Here is a 14,364-nt window from a genome sequence, read left to right as displayed (position 1 = left end):
TTACCTGTCTGAATGCATCTCCCTCTGTGAATCATCGCAGAGATTAAGATCCTCCGAGGAGGCCCTGCTCTCCATCCAGCCATTGTCACAGGTGCAATTGGTAGGGATGAGAGAGAGGGCCCTCTTGGTGATTGCCCCCTGGCTATGGAACTCCCTTCCTGGTGAGATCAGATCAGCCTCCTCCCTCCTGTCCTTCAGAAGGATGGTAAAAACATGGCTGTGTGATCAAGCTTTCAGAATAGTGCAATAAAGCAGTAATAGGAAACCTTACCAGGCCAATTAGATTAGACGCAAATGATCAAGATGGTTTTAAACAGTGTATTTTAATATTGAGACAAATGATTTTTAAGTTTATGTATGCATATAATGAATTCATATCCCAGCATTGAATGTGAGAAGGGCGGAATATAAATGCTTTAAATAAATAAATTGTGGGCAGCATACAGATGCAGAGTTGTTTGTTCTGATCCACAGTCACACAAGGTGGAGGTACTTTTAGGTAGTGCCATTTTACTAGGTCGTCTTTTGATCTGCCAACTCCACTTCTGAGTCTGTTCAGGGACTTCCTGTGTGTGTGTGTGTGTGTGTGTAGGGGGGAGGGGTCATCCAATTGGGATTTCCTGGTTTAAGCTGTCCAGAGAGATGCTCTCACTGTTGCTGGCAGAACATTAAGAGGAGTGGTGGTTCTCATGAAGCTTTTCCTTGAACTGGGAGGAGGCTGATAGCCATGCAGTGGATGGCTTTCACAGTGTTCAACCAGTTAGCAGCAACTTCCCATGACACATCAGGGGGGGGGGGGGCAATGCTAGCTAGCTTATAGAGTCTATCAACCGATGTGGGTTTGAGACATTCTATGATTATTCTACATGTTTAGTTCAGTGCTATATTCACCTGCATCGCGTGGACAGACTTATGCCAAACAGGGCAGGCATACTCAGCAATTGAGTAAGACAAGGCCAGGGCTTATTAATTTTTTATCTGTACCTCATGCGCTGCCAGTAAGTGTCTGCAGGATGTTATTGCATGCAGCTACTTTGTCAATAGAGAGCTCAGAAAATTTGTTTTTTTAACTACACCAACCAGCAGTTAGTGGTCTGGGAGTTGTAATCCAAGAAATGCCTTTTTCCAAGCTTTTCAACAGCGGTGGAGCTTCATGACTTTGCAACATACTTCCCATGCTCCTATTTTAAACGTTGTTTTTATATATTAAAAAAAACCTACAATGAAAAGAACAAAATCGCGCACTCCATCTCCCACCTTGAGCACAGCAAGCCAACAGTAACTGGAAGTTTGTCTAATGTGAGAATTACCTCATCCTTGTTGGAGCATGCGAGCAATCAGTGTGTGTGTCAACTGCAAAATAAGATGAGCCTGGAACTTTTAGATGCTGTTACATTTTTGTTCAGGCTTGAGCTATGCACATGCAGAGAGATAAAGAGAGAAGCAGAGAGACACAAACTGATTTGCTTCTTGGCTGCTGAAAGAAGGTCTCTCATATGGACACAGAAAGGACCATTTTAAATCTCTCTAAAAGGACATTATGAGAGTTGATGCAACTGATCACATTGTACATATGTTATTCTGAAATACGAAGAGTAAACTACTTGTTCTTTATTGATCATCTGTGTGGCATATTTTCTTTATTTGGCAAGGCAGTTGTGTGGGCTGATCAAATGTGAACTGCCTGGTTTATTTTACATTATGCCTCAATCCTCTGGCTCTACTACTAGATTTAGGGTGCATCTACATTGTAGAATTAAGATCGTTTGACACCACTCTAACTGCCATGGCTCAATGCTTTTAGGCAGAGAAGGCTAAAGAGCTTGTTGTGCCAGCACTTCCAAGATTCAATATCATTGAGCTATGGCTGTTAAAGTGTGTCAAAATGCATTAATGCTATGTTTGTAAATGCACCCCTAGTGAATAGCAGTGCTGGCCCTACCATTAGGCAAAGGGAATCAATGAATGACTGTCTGTGCTCCTCATCTGCACACACACACCATTATCTCCCTTTCTGAAATAAAACCATGCCCCAAAAGAGCAAGCTGTTCTACAGACTATTTCCTTTGATCTTACACTGCGATTCAAGCTTGTCCCCAAGTCCTGTATCAGGAATTACACTACTAATTACTATGAAATTACTCTGCAAAGAGACTGTCCTTGCACAAGGCTCAAGGCTAAAATCTATTTAAAGATACTTTCCTGTTTATTTTTGTTATGTGCTGCCAAGCTATTTCTTTCCGCAACTCAGTCATAGGGTTTTCTTGGCAAGATTTCTTCAGAGGAGGTTTGACATTGCCTTCCACTTATTCTGAGAGAGTGTCACTTGCTTGAAGTCACCTGGGGGGTTCCATAGCTGAATCCTGGTCCAGCAAGCAGACCATTGAGTCATACTGGCTGTTTTCTGTACATAAAAACAAACCAAAACTAATGCATCCATGTCCCACTATCGCAGCCTCAGAGGGAGAAGCCCCCAGTGGTGCAATGGGTTTAAACCCTTGTGCCGGCAGGACTGCTGACCAAAAGGTCGGCGGTTCAAGTCTGGGGAGCAGGGTGAGCTCCCGTCTGTCAGGTCCAGCTTCTCATACAGAGTCAAGAGAGAAGCCTCCCACAGGATGGTAGGCATCCCCTGGGCAATTCACTCACACCAGAAGCGACTTGCCATTTCTTAAGTCACTCCTGACACACACACACACACACAAAGCCTCAGAGAAAGGCAATGTCAAACTTCCCCTGAAGAAATATTGCCAAGAAACCCCTACGACCCCCTTCCTTTTCAAACAATCTTATTGGGGAAAACCCTGTGATGGGGCTGCCATAAGTCAGAAATGACTTCAAGCACATAAGAAAACACATAGTGCAGAAGTGCCATTTCATTTTCACTAACTGCACTATAATGCTAAAATATTTTTTTTATTAAAGGAGAAAGAATACTTTTTGTCTGATGGGTATGGAGTTAAAAAGAAATGCACTTAAGGGTAGGAATTCAATGTTGCAGCTGGTACTAAGATTTGTGAAAAATCATTTTTAAATATATTTTTTTTAAAAAAAACAAGAGCAAGAGATACTGACATTGCGTGATACAGTTATCTCATCTGGAGTTGCCCAGAAACATTTTTAAGTTTGGGAAAAATAAAAGTAGGAGGTAAAACTGAACACTTTTCATTGGCTTGCTTGCCTCCCCGAAAAGGCATAAAGAGGAATTATATATGGCTGTGGTGTTCCCTTGGACAACCAGTGCCATCTGTACTTCTTTGAGATGGAATTGGTTGTGCATTGTAATGAGCTGTTTAAAAGCAGAAGCAACTGAATGAATGCTCTGTATTCTAACCTTTGCCACCTAAAAGCCCTTCCAGACAATCTTCTAACAAAATCCATCTGTAAAGCCTGAATTTTATGAATCCCAAATGGAAGGATGTTCCACACTGGAGAGCAACAACAGACATAGCTTTGTTGAAGCCAGTTGTATAACATACATCAAGAGGGGGCTCTCGGTTAAGGTGGCCTGTCCAAAGATATACCTGACTTGTTTACTTCCTGCCCTTCTTGATTGGCTTTAGAACAATATTACATTGGTAGGGATTTTGGGAAGTGAAAAAGCAGTGTGCCTTTTATCAGGCTCTTTACCCATGGTCACTAATGGTGTACCTACACTGTAAAATTAATGCAGTTTGACACTGCTTTAACTGCAATGGCTCTATTTTACAGAATCATAGACTTCATAGTTTGATGAGGTCCCAGGACCCTTTAGCAGAGAAGCCTAAAAACCTTGTAAAATGACAACTCCCATCATTCCATACTGCTGCAGATAAAGGGCTGTCAAATTATTTATTTATTTACAGTATTTATATTCTGCCTTCTCACCCCGCAGGGGACTCAGGGCAAATTACAATGTACATATACAGGCAAACATTCAGTGCCATAGACACACAACATATATAGACAGACAGTCAGAGGCTATTTAACATTCCAATTTTTTCTGGCCACCAGGGGAGCTGTCGTATCACCATCCATTTGTGACACTGATGAAGTACTTCCTCATTCCCCGCATGCTTGCTGGAGATTTTTATGGCCTCCTAAATTAGCCTCCCCACATAAGTGGTACCTAATTTTCCTACTTAACAGATACAACTGTCTTTCAGGCTGCAAAGCACAACGGTCCATTGGAATCTGAACATCGGATTATACTGGAGGACCTAGAGATTTCTAGAAAGATTTTCTCCCTAAAAAATCTGTAGGTCCTCCAGGATGACGAGGGAAAATTGACCATAAAGTCACACTGGAGAATCTAGAGATTCCTAGAGATGACATTTTTAATTAAAACTGACAATTATCCACAGAAATCAAAACTGTAAATGTGGAAGGACAACTATAGTTTAAAATCTAACTTTTAGGAGGTCAGGCTTCTGAGATATCTATAGTGCTTTTGTTCTCTTTCTCCTTTCCATGTCCTTCTTGCCACAAATGAAAGGCTTTCCCATGGGAAAAAAACCCCTGAAGTTGATGAAGACTTCCTTTGGAGATTTTATTGCTCAGGATTGATCGCTCTTTCAATCGAAAGGGAACAAGAACATCAGCTGAATATTCCAAATAATCACTGGTGCATTTGATCACCTCAGGGAATGAAACCTTTTTATCTGAATTTCTCAGTTCAAGCTTTGAAAGTTTGTATCTCCCAACAATTTAAACATACATATTCTGAACAGAGTATACATATGGTATGTAAAACTGGGTCAGTTTTGTATCCAACGTAAAGTGAGAACCAGTCTTTATTGTGCTTTGAGTCCCCCCAGGGGTGAGAAAGGTGGTATATAAATACTGCAAATAAATAAATAAATAAATATGTATGAAATGGTTTGTTATATTTTGTAAAACATAACATTGATTGGAGCCCCTGGTGGCACAGTGTGTTAAAGCGCTGAGTTGCTGAACTTGCAGACTGAAAGGTTGCAGGTTCGAATCCGGGGAGCGGCATGAACACCCGCTGTTAACCCCAGCTTCTGCTAACCTAGTAGTTCGAAAACATGCAAATGTGAGTAGATCAATAGGTATGGCTCTGGCAGGAAGATAACGGTGCTCCATGCAGTCATGCTGGCAACATGACCTTGGAGGTGTCTACGGACAACGTCAGCTCTTCGGCTTAGAAATGGAGATGAGCACCAACCCCCAGAGTTGGACATGACTGCACTTAATGCCAGGGTCAAACCTTTACCTTTGTCATTGATTTTAACAGAAAAATAAAAGACACATATATTTGGTCCAACAACTACTGGCAGGCTAAACGTTGTCATCTTATTTCTTGAATAATGTAAGTAATGTTAAAAACACTCGATGGTTTGCTTAATGTCTTTTGTGTGTGAGTTCTATTGCCACACTTGAGATTCTTGCTTAAAGGAAAAAGTGTGAGATACGCTTAAATGCTTTTTATTTATGGCTTATTTGATTGTTAATCTTTAAATAAAGAGTATGGACCTTTAGTTGGAAGCAATACTCAAATCAAATTAGTTATTCAGAGAAGATTATTTGCTCATTGTAAGTGACAACTTTTTCTTGTCAACGCTTTTGCACTCATTAAAGGGCTCCTATTAGGAGTGCAGATTGGAGTTCATGTCCACATGATATCTGTAGATGGGAGATAAATGGTGCAAACAAAATGATCTAACATTCATCAGAGTTTCATATTGTCTCAGCAGGAAGGCGGAGAAAGTGAGAAGGAAAATGGTCTCCAATCAATAGTCTGACAGTACTTGAATGCAATTTAGATGGATGAATTTGGAACTAAAGATTATCTCAATTGCTTTGTGAGAGAAGCAGGTCTTTACTTAGCTTGAAGGCACTGTTTTCCAGAAGAGTTTTTCATTTTTGTCTCACTGGCATTAATGATTAGACCTAGATATGTAGAACCGATAGACTGATGGAGACAAGAAGCTATGTAATTTAACTTGTTTATAATGACATGCCTGGATTGTCCTCATCCAGACATGTCAATGTCTAAGGATTTTGTGCACCCCAAAATACTACATCACAGTTATCACAATATAAACAATCTACAGTCACTAAAACAATAAACTAGGTGTCAGTGTTGGGCAAGGAAAGGTTCTGTAGATATAAAGGACACTTCATGTATCTCTGGCATCAAACTGTGACTGTGCAACAGTTAAAAGGGAAGTACACAGAGACCTCAACAGGTTTGGAAACCCAGTCCTATGAGGAATGGCTGATGGAGCTGGGTATGTTAAGCCTGGAGAAAAGAAGTCCAAGAGAAGACATGGTAGCCATGTTTAAATATTTGAAAAGATGTCACATTGTTTTCTGCCAGAGACTAGCACTCAAAATAGTGGATTCAAATTGGAGGAAAAGAAATATCACCTAAATGTTAGGAAGAACTTCCTGATGGTAAGAGCTGTTTGACAATGGAATATGCTGCCTTGGAGGATTGGTGGAGTCTCCTACTCTGGAGGTTTTAAAGAATTTATGTATTATTTATTTATTTCCAATATTTCTATCCCACCCTTCTCAACCCCTGAGGGGGGACTCAGGGCGACTTACAAACTGGTCACAATTCAAAGTCTCAATATAATACAAATATAAATACAAATAGCAACAGTTGAAAACAGCAAATAAAAAATTAAGTTAAAACAAGTTAAAACATTGTCATCAAACATATAGCCCATTTCAGAAGAGACTGGATGACCATCTGTCAGGGGTGCTTTGATTCTGTGTTCCTGCTTGGCAGGGAGTTGGATTACATGGCCCCTGTGGTCTCTTCCAACACTTATAATTCTATAATTGTAATAGTTGTGTTTACTCCAGATCAAATAAGCTGGTTGCAGTCCAGAGTAGTCTCTTGTAAAGCTACTTTAGGCACATCACAGAAATGCAACACACATCTGCAAAAAGCCATTTTGCATCCTAGATGGTGGGCCAGGCCAGCAACACATTGGCCCCAGAACCCTGACCTCTTGTAATCACTGCTGTTTCATCCATTTTGCTGAGGATGTTGCTTCTAGTAATTCATAATAGAGCATCACCCATGTGACCAACAAGGAGAAGGTATTTTTGATGTTTGGACTCCAGATGACCATGGATCCAGCTCTTCCAGTTGTCCACACATCAAATTGAGCCTGAACTCTCCCAAGAAGCCAAGATGATTGAACTGACGTTATTGTACTTTGGCCACATCATGAGAAAACATGACAATCATGGCTGGTACTGTAGGAGGCAGTACAGTATGAGAAAGATCCCATTACAACTGGAAGGTTTTGGTTACGAATGATTTGACTTCTGCAAGATCTAAGTAGGGCAATTGAGGATAGGGTGATTTGGAAGTCTCTCATTCATAGGATTGTCATAAGTCAAAGTTGACAGTGGTTAACAACAACAGTTTACTGTGAAGAAGCACAAGTCCCCCCTTTTCATGTTTCATGGAAAGAATGAGAAAAATACATTACAGATTTGCTGATAATGAATAAAATAACTGTACTATTAAGAGGATAACTATTAGAGAACTTTGCTAATGAATGGCAACCAATGATTCAACATCTCAATGTAAAATTAAACTAAAAATGTATATAGAGGCTACTATAAGACTGTAGACAAGGAGGAAGCGGATATGAAGTTAGAGCCTATGATACCTTTATATTTACTAGTTAAATAGAAGACTGTGACCCCTTAAAGAATATGTATTATCTGAGAAATGATTGTGTAACACTAATATCTGGAAAGTATTACACAGTGTCATATTTACTAGTGTATTCAGGGCAGAGCCCTTTATAACTGTGATATGGTAGCCAGTAGCTTTATAGATCAGGTTCTAAAGACTCTCAAGAGTTTAATCTGCTCTGGGAGATTTATACTACAATCCTAATCATGTCACTTCACTTTAAGTACAGTATACTCTAAGTATATGTGTACTGAATTGTTATATAAAGCAATTAGGAGTGCAAGTGTAAGCTTGTTAAGTGTGTGCCTTTTTTAAAAAAAATGTTGGCCAATTGATTGAGGGAATTTTTAAAGTAACTTTAAAATTTTCAATTAATTGCATGGTACTTATTGCTCCATTCTGTCAGACCACTTATGCAACCTTATGCAAACTTGTTGTGGATTTTATTTTTGCAGAGTGTGTTTGCTATTGCTATCCTCTGACATGAAAGCGTGTGACCTCTCAAGTCCACCAGTGGACTTGAATCCTTGGTCAAGTGGGAATTCAAAGCCTGGCCTCTAACAGCACATCTCCACTGTCAAACCAGTGTCATTTGATACCACTTTAACTTCTATTGAGGAGTGCTATGGAATCCTGGGATTCATAATTTGGTAAGGCATCAGTAATCTTTGGTAGACTCTAAAAGCATTGTAAACTACAAATGACATGATTCCATAGCATTGAACCATGGATATTAAAGTGAGATCAAACCACCTGTGTTGATCACTCCAGAGTTCTAATCCAATGCTCAATGGTTAAGCAGTTGAAAAAAATAATAACCTAAAAGTACCAGTAATAATACAGCCTTTTACAATCAATTCCCTTTTCATACATTTCTTTTTATAAAATAAACTGCAGGAGTGTCATTTGAGAAGTGTACACAATATTCCCTGTATATAGAAGATGTTTATCTGAAACAAGAGTTGCCGAAATGTACACCAGCATAAACAAACAGACTATGCTCCTTTTCTTCAAAATGGTTTTTATTAAGCTGAAAATTCATACAATCCATCAAATAAGATAGCTTTGTCACAGTGATAAGTTATAACCTTATGGAAAAGATCATACTGAAGAGACATTTGGTGGCACACGGAGAGGACAAATCTGATGTATTTATTTATTCATACAGAGATCACTGCACCTGATACCATGCACAAGACACATCTGTTAGACATGCCTAATAGAAACTGAATAAATGTGGGAGAGACAAACTAAAAACTTTGTAGAACAGTTTGGTCATCTGAATTTGGTAGTAAATACTTTTAAAACCGCAGTCTTTTACACCAAATGATAGAGACTAACGTATGCCAGATCAAGTCCAAATTGTCAAAATAACATTGTAAAAACTATAGAATCATAGAATTGGAAGAGACCACAAGGATCATAAAGTCCAACCCCTGCCATGCAGAAAAATACAATCAAATAATGAAAATACAATCAAATGAGTGACAGTCTTTAGAAAGTAAAGCTGTTGAGACAACTTTAAACAGGAAAAATATTTTAAAAACTTATCTTCACCATGATTTTCCCCTCCTTCGCCCACTGCTTTCTTGCTTAGACAGGCAAAGTAAAGAAGTGTTTCCAGATAAAGGACTTCTAGTATTACTGATCAAAATGTTAGGTTACAAATGATACCTGGATTCTCTTCCATTGTCATCTAGAATCCTTTGAGTGAACTTTTGCCAGCATTTGCAACTTTTTCTAGACTTCCACAGTGCTTGTGAAAGAAGCCAAAAATAATCTGCTGGCTCTGTCTAACCTATTCTTCAGTATCACCATGATACTGCATCCATTGCCTTTTACCTTCTGGCTGCAACCATCCTCTCTGGTATAGTTCACCAACAGGACTCCAGTCTCTATGTTTGAGGCAGGGAGACTACCAGGTAAGCACTTTATCTGGAAGCCCGCTGTATGGCTTCCCCACCTCACAAATAAGTGCTGTCACTCCCCTAATAACTTCCCAGGAATTAAAATCAGGACAATGCAAGATATAAATACTGACATAAAAAGGATGAAAACCTGGGTAAATAAACTGGTCATTGTATGTGGCTCAGATCCATTTTTAAAAAAAGAAGAAGAATCACTGTACTTCATTTCAAAATAAGAACGCAGCTGTTAAGAGCTAGTAGAAAAGGTTACTGAGCATTATAGAAAGGAGGCCATGGCTCAGCAATAGCCCACACACTGTATGTAGAGTGGTGATTCTCAACCTGGGGTCCCCAGATGTTTTCACCTTCAACTTCCAGAAATCCTAACAGCTGGTAAACTGGCTGGGATTTGTGGGAGTTGTAGGCCAAAATACCTGGGGACCCAGAGGTTGAGAACCACTGATGTAGAGGATCTATTTTCAACCCCCCAGTGCCTCCATTTCACTTACCTGGATTGGCAGGTGACTGAATTAAAATATAATTTAAAATTACACTAGAAAAAAATCTGCTTACTTTGCTGTCCATAAATGCATTCTATGTGCTGATCACCTTCCTTGCATTGCTATCAGTTTCTGTCAACCAAGATGGCTGTGTCTTTCATAGTAGTATATGGTCTGGCTCAATAATCTAAATAATGTGAAGCCATTTTCATGGCTGGCTCCTTATTGCAATAATGCACATGTTTTATTTTGGCAATTGGAGATGCACAGCTTGATATGCAGAGAGCTGTTCAGTCTTGAAGGTTGAGAGGAAACCAGACTAAATAGTTGCTGTTAATTCCATTTTTTTATCCCCCCCCCCCCCCCCCGATTAACTGTGCTTTATTGAGAAAATGTTATTGTCATCAAAAATCCTCTGTAGTCCATAGTCCTGTTTATCTAGCTGAAATCATTTATTCATGTTAAAATATTTCATAGTTTTTTAAAAAAAAAATCAATCATTCTTAAAAAACAATGAAATTCTTTTTTGACGTTTACTTCCATGCTGTACAAAACAATGTCATTGCTGATTATTTGGTTTCCTTGCCAAGTATTAATGCAGGAATGTTCCTTCACTTGAACTATTTCCATCATTTATTTTCTGATCCCCTTTAAGATGTGAGGCAGTCAACGTGGAAGGAGGTGAGCCTCAGGAGTTTGGAATTAACACTGAGTGATGGACAGGAGAAGAAAGGAATCCATGTGGACAGTTTCCATATGTGTCAATAAAATGAAATCTTAGTTCTTACAACAGGAAGCTCCCTGAATTCCTTGTGGCAGGTCACTGGATCATCATCTTGTCAATCACAGAACAGTTTGCTCTTGCAAGACTAATGAACAGGTCTTAGTGGCATATCCTGTCTGTCATTTCCTTCTGCAAGAAAAATAAATAAATGGATGTTGAATTTAGGGCAACATAACATTTTAAAAAAACAAATCTCAAAATTCAAATTTATTTCCCAATATCATGAATATTTCATAGGTTGTGATCTTTTAACAAGAACAATTATAGCATGGCGTGCCACTTATTCAAACAATACAAAAGTGTTGGATACCGAATTAATATTATTTGAATGCTGCTTCAAACTAACTATCTGGTATATCCTGCTATTATACAATTTGAAAATTTAAACTTTCCCAACAATTATAACAGATGTATTTCATGAGACCTTGCAGGTAATGAAAGCTGAAAAAACAAAGCAGTTCACCCCTTCTCCTATTCTTTTAGGGCTATTGTTGATTATTAAACCTTTGCTGTTGTGGATCAGCAGATATGATGTGAAACAGAACCACGTTTGCCCATCAGTTACAACAGTTTTCTTTCTTTTCAGAAAACTACTCATGGGCTTGCACCCAATGGCTTGCGACTGGTCTAAAGACTACCACTCTGGATAGCATTGTATGCTCTAGGGCAGAGCTTTCCAAACTGTGTCATGACACCTTAGTGTGTTGGCTGTAGTGTGTAGGTATATAGCACAAATGTAATGGGAAACTTCTGGACCTATGTGAAATAAGCAATAAATCCTATCTTTTAAAAAATAAATGGAAGCTTTTTATGAGATCTGTTGTAGCCACATTTTGTTCTTACAACTTATGCATGTGTCTGTACCTCTCTGTACCTCTTATAAGGGGTGAGTTTGACTTCTGCTTGCTAGTAAAAATGATTTACTGTGTCCCAAAGTGATCCATGAATAAAAATGGTGTGTCACCAACATGAAATGTTTGGAAAGCTGTGCTCTACATTTTACCTAATGGCCCAGAACCCTTTAGCATTGCAATTCATATATCTGAAACTCCAGACTGGATACAGTCCTCTTGGTGTTTTCTACTAACAAGGGTAGTATAAACATGTTTCCAACACTGTATAAGGAGATATCTGGTACCTCCTTATGCTTTGGGTCTGCCAGGCTGTACAATTGCCTGAGCACAGATCTCCCTCCAGATCAAACAGCCATTGTATAGTCTGGAACTAACCAGTAAAATTCAGATGTGAATTTCAAGTCTGCCGTTGGAATCACTAAAAAATGGTACTCAGCCATATCAGTAAATAGGACCTTAGTTTACAGATAGGTCTGCTATCCTTTCAGGACAGTTAACATTTTAACAAACCCTAAATTTACAAGAGAAATTATTTCAGATACAACTTTTATGTAAATACACAGACTAGAAACATTTTTTAAAAAGATAAATGAATGTCATGTGAAACTATAATGATGGTCACACACAATATTATGTGATTTGCTGCAAGATGACTATCGTTACTAATTGCTTATCTCTACCCACGTACAACTGTTACATTAAACATCCAGTTCCAGAAATCTCAGAGCTTTTTGACAAATGCTGAATATTTGAATAACTAAATATTAAAAAGGTCAGAACTGACTACATTGTTAATCTATACTACATAGGATTGGGGGACACAAAAATATTTCACAATAATGTCTATTAGATGTTTGTATCAACTGGTCACAAACTGGAAAAAGAAAAAAAACATATGCAAACATGTACTGCTTTCAACATCTTTTTTCTAATGTCAATACCATTTTATTCAATGTGCTTTTACTTTGTCATACATATGATGCATAGTTTTTCATTTATGAAGTTTTTTTAAATGTTCCTAACTTCAGCTGTTGGCATTTAGTACAACAATTCTGTTCAATATGTCTGTTTCAATCCAAAGTTTCTCTTCTTTCAATGGAAAAAGTCTTCTTTATCCGCATATTGCAGGTTGCAGTACAAGGAAAATAATTAGTTTCCGGCCAGCTAAATAGTTTCATGACAGAGGCAAGATCTTAACTATATACTGTCTAGATCCTACTCTACCATTGTGGTTGAAATACATTTCATCTAGAAGATGAATATCAGTGAATGTATCAGTTTATAATTTTATCACTATGGATATTTTACCTCAGTCCAAAAATAAATATGTGGCTTAAAAGGGGAAATTATACACCCCAGTTCATTGAGTTTACAATAAGTTCCCATACCTTTTGTATACAAAAACAAAAGCAAAACTCATTAGACAGTATCAGTTATTTTTCTTTATGAACATTAATATATGTCTCAAGATAGCCTAAAGCCTTGAGGTTTGAAAGAAATCAGATGCTGAAGTTAAGACAGATCCTCAAAGTCACTTCTGAGTTGCCAGGATGATGATGATGATGATGATGATGATGATGATAAAAAGGGTCAGAAGATGCATAACTCCACAAAAGTTTTGTGTTGTTTCTAAATATCTAATTTCAACTTCTTCGCTGTTTTCTTTTAATATTGCCTCTTGGAAATCAGCCCCAGGTGGTTTATAGAGTGATGATACACTGTTAATATCAAGTTCCACAGATAAGATTCCAATGTTGTTAATTTCTGTGAGAGGGGTTGCAGAGATTGCTAAACCAGATCATACAAAAATGGCACTACCATATTGTCTGTGAGGTCGTTCCACTGTCAGTTGCATTCCAAGGATTTTTGGTCTTCTCATTGTGATGTCTCTGTGTGTTTCCTCTGTACATAAAATGTCCCACAAAATGTCCTCAGATGTTTTGGCCAGTAACTCTTCGTTAGCAAGTTACAAACCTTCTATATTAATCGACATAATTGTTAGCAATGGTCTTGATAAAGGCCTTTGGTGTTCATTCATTTGTGGAGACCCCCACGAGGATCTGCCTCCAGGGACAAAGCAAGAATGGGCAACTTGAAAGTCCCTGAACAGACTCAGAAGAGGAGTGAGCAGATCAAAAGACAACCTTTGTTGTAAAGCCACCTTGAGTCCCCTCTGGGGTGGAGAAAGGCAGGGTAGAAATGCTGTAATAAATAAATAAATAAATAAAGCTGGCAAAATGGCACTACCTGGAAGAATCCTCCACCTTGTGCAACTGTGGAGCAGAAAAAACTCCTCCGCATATATATGCATGTCCACAATGCCCTACTTCATGCACAGAGGAATAATTGTTTAAAGCTACAGACAATCAGGTCGCCGTTGCTCATTTTTGGTCAAAAATTATTTAACTGCTTGTGTTCCCTCTATTTTTTATCAGTGTTATACTTATTAATGCAATGCTTTTGACACAAAATGATAATAATGTCTCTTGGAATGTAAAAGGAAATTCTTATCATGGGGCAATGATCATGGAAATGAGCCTGTTTATCAAAATAAAGTATGGAGAAAGAGCAGCCTGAACAATGAGATTTTTCATCTGATCATTACAATATGAAGAAGAGATGCAGAATAATGTTCCTCAGTCTTTGGTCTTCAAGG

General features: G+C 38.4%; 1 protein-coding gene across 1 annotated transcript in view; it reads right to left on the bottom strand.

Moving 5' to 3' along the window:
- Positions 1 to 8,667: 8,667 nt before the first annotated feature.
- MOB3C (MOB kinase activator 3C) overlaps positions 8,668 to 14,364 on the bottom strand; it is a 45,413-nt gene continuing 39,716 nt past the window's right edge. Inside the window, exon 4 of the mRNA XM_060773448.2 lies at positions 8,668 to 10,983. Coding sequence (XP_060629431.1) covers positions 10,954 to 10,983 — 30 coding nt within the window. The 3' untranslated portion in view covers positions 8,668 to 10,953. The remainder of the gene's footprint in view (positions 10,984 to 14,364) is intronic.

This window comes from Anolis sagrei, chromosome 4 (genome assembly GCF_037176765.1).
Source record: "Anolis sagrei isolate rAnoSag1 chromosome 4, rAnoSag1.mat, whole genome shotgun sequence".
NCBI lineage: Eukaryota > Metazoa > Chordata > Lepidosauria > Squamata > Dactyloidae > Anolis > Anolis sagrei.
This window is presented reverse-complemented; position numbering and strand designations above follow the sequence as displayed.